The sequence below is a fragment of the Mycetomoellerius zeteki genome, unplaced genomic scaffold (genome assembly GCF_001594055.1).
Source record: "Mycetomoellerius zeteki isolate Tzet28-1 unplaced genomic scaffold, Tzet1.0 scaffold92, whole genome shotgun sequence".
Classification (NCBI taxonomy): Eukaryota; Metazoa; Arthropoda; class Insecta; order Hymenoptera; family Formicidae; genus Mycetomoellerius; species Mycetomoellerius zeteki.
In genome coordinates, this window is record NW_017257958.1 from 210,381 (window position 1) to 212,876 (window position 2,496).

A 2,496-nucleotide genomic window follows, 5' to 3' on the forward strand; every position below is an offset into this window, starting at 1 on the left:
TGGAAACACCCTGTATATATACACATATATACATATATGTTGTACTGCTGTAGGCTTTTATTTGGGTCGTGCACCCTCGATTACACTGTACATATTTTTGATCTATAAAACTATATATACATATATATATATATATATATATATGGAAGCTCAAAATAAGTTGTTCAAGTTAGTCTTCACGATATATACTTTCCTGTATAATTACAAAATCATTATTCTAGTAAACAAAAATTTTATGCCACAGAAACTCTATTGCCGATTAAATCTGGATAAATATTAATGAAAGAGATATACTTTTTGTTTAATGCTCAACAATATTTATCTCGCACATGTAACAATCATTTCATTTTATTATAAATCACAATATATATTCATTTATTTTTTACATTTCTCCTCGTGTACTCTTTGCTTTATACTATTTTTCATCAGCAACAATTCTGCTGACATAAGCATATTTTAGGCATTACACTTTAATGTACAATTTATCCGTCGACTAAATGTCCTTTTTTGAAGATATCATGATCCATGAAACGTGCGAGTAGAATATATTACGAACGCGTTTCGATCATGCGTGTATGCACGTTCCAGACACAATTCGAAAACTCTTCCACCAAGTTCGAACATTTAAGAGTCTCCTTGGGATGATCCTGGAAACACTTCAGGACTTTATTACTGTTGTCTAAACATGGTTGCACTGTACTCTGGATATCTGTAATTTTTTGTCCTGTAATGATATATATTTATGTTAAATTGCAAAACTTATTATTTACGTCACATTGTATAAAAGTTTCATTTAGTTTTGTCTAAAGCATTGTATATATTATTAGTATAATTTTTTTATTTAGTAAGTCAATCAAAGTGGTAAGTTATCCAAGAATTAATTTTATCTGTGCATTAACATGTAAAATCTAAACATCTTAGGATGGTATTCATATGGGTTTTCCACAGTAAGCCATTACCTAAGTTTTAAACTTAAGTCATAAAGCCGTAAGAAGCTGACCGATTATTTTTCTCACAATCGACTATGGTTTATTATCAAATTTGTTTTTCAATCGTGTACATCAAGCCTCAGCAGAAGTAGAGACTCAATATACACGATTGGAGATCAAATCACGATTAGAAAATAAATCAAAAGCTGTTTTAAAGAAATTAATCTAAACTCACCAGGCTTAGCAACAGAAGATTCGTTAGCTGCCTTCTTGTATTCTTCCTCTAAGACCCGATTGATCTTTTGATAACCATCCTCTATATTTCGTAGGCGCCTCTGCCAGTACTGATCCTGCCGCTTCAGCTCCTCTTCCATTTGCTGCTGCATTTGAAGAGCGGACACTGTCAACTCTGGATAATAATACACTGGATGGCCAGGCGTCGCTTCGCTGGCGTGAGGCACGGGTGTCACTGTGGAAGGCGTCGGGTGCTGGATCGGTGCGGCGGGTCTTGCATCCGACGGTGGCTTATGCGACTTTGATTTCTCTCCCTGGGCGAGACGCTGGACGATCGCGTTCGATACCTTGATCACCCCGACTTCCTCCTCGTTCGAGATGGTCAGCTTGCGGGCGCTCTGGCCGGAGCCCATTCTCGGGATCCTAATTTAGCAGCCCCGCGTGAAAAACCTCGTGATCTCGCTCGTCTGCAACAAACGATTTCTCCGAGTTTATCTCTTTTTTTTTTTCACGTCACGTCTGCGTCAACGTCGCTATCCAATGTCTTTTACGTGGCGAGCTTTATCCGTCGTCCTGGTCCGATGACAGCGGCCAGCCGTTTTTCCCAGTTTTTCGCCTCATCAATGATCAAAGTGAAATTACATAAACATTTCAAACCAGACAGAAGCATGAGAGCGAGCGGCCATACCCGGTTACCCGGAATTTAGTTGTTACTTTATTTTGAAGCGCCTCTATGTCCACAAAATGCAGACATGAACTATGTATTCAATATCCATGATCCCGTCGGTAATGTCCGCGATTTTTTCGTTCTATTATAAATATAAGATAGAACGGAATCCATCGGGCGGAATCCATAGACGTTGCTCAAGATTCGAGATGGTCTTAAGCTAGTGCATGAAGCTAGACGTTGCTTGAGATTAAGGGCGACTGTTACCAACTCCGATTAACTTAATCGACCGATTAGTCCATTGGAATTGGCCAATCGCCATCTGTCGTCAAACAAAATGACAAATGCGATTGATCAATTCCAATGGACTAATCAGCCGATTAAGTTAATCGGCGTTGGTAAGGCTAGTGTCGGTAAGGCTGGAATCAGACTATGCATTGAAGATTGAGATTGAAGATTGAAAAATTCAAATTTGACCAATCGAAATGAAAGGAGCTAAAATTTCTTTGTCCTTATTGGTCAAATTTCAATCTTCAATCTTCAACCTCAATCTTCAATGCGTAGTCTGATTCCGGCCTTAAGGTGCGTTCCACCTAACGTTCGCAATGCTCGCGAGCATCATTTCATCCTTGTTTAATATTTGTAAACGATAAGGATGAAATGATG

The 2,496-nt window shown here is 38.4% G+C and overlaps 1 protein-coding gene across 2 annotated transcripts; it reads right to left on the minus strand.

Annotated features, from left to right (window-relative positions):
- Positions 1-300: 300 nt before the first annotated feature.
- Positions 301-1,851, minus strand: Chchd3 (Coiled-coil-helix-coiled-coil-helix domain containing 3). Of its 2 annotated transcripts, none has more exons than XM_018460155.1 (3): positions 1,715-1,851; positions 1,165-1,630; positions 301-709 (listed from the first exon to the last, which is right to left on the minus strand). In XM_018460155.1, exons 2-3 carry the CDS (start codon positions 1,574-1,576, stop codon positions 549-551), a joined length of 573 nt encoding a protein of 190 aa, XP_018315657.1. In that variant the 5' UTR covers positions 1,577-1,630; positions 1,715-1,851; the 3' UTR covers positions 301-548. The 2 variants fall into 2 exon arrangements, with proteins under 2 accessions (XP_018315657.1, XP_018315656.1); XM_018460154.1 differs by having other exon boundaries at positions 301-724.
- Positions 1,852-2,496: the final 645 nt, after the last annotated feature.

What these genes read in the sequence shown, in the direction of transcription:
- Chchd3 (XM_018460154.1), bottom strand. Translation starts at nt 1,576, where the DNA reads ATGGGCTCCGGCCAGAGCGCCCGCAAGCTGACCATCTCGAACGAGGAG. An exon ending in ATCTTCTGTTGCTAAGCCTG is followed by an intron (nt 725 to 1,164) that starts GTGAGTTTAGAT and finishes ATATCATTACAG; the next exon opens with GACAAAAAATTACAGATATC.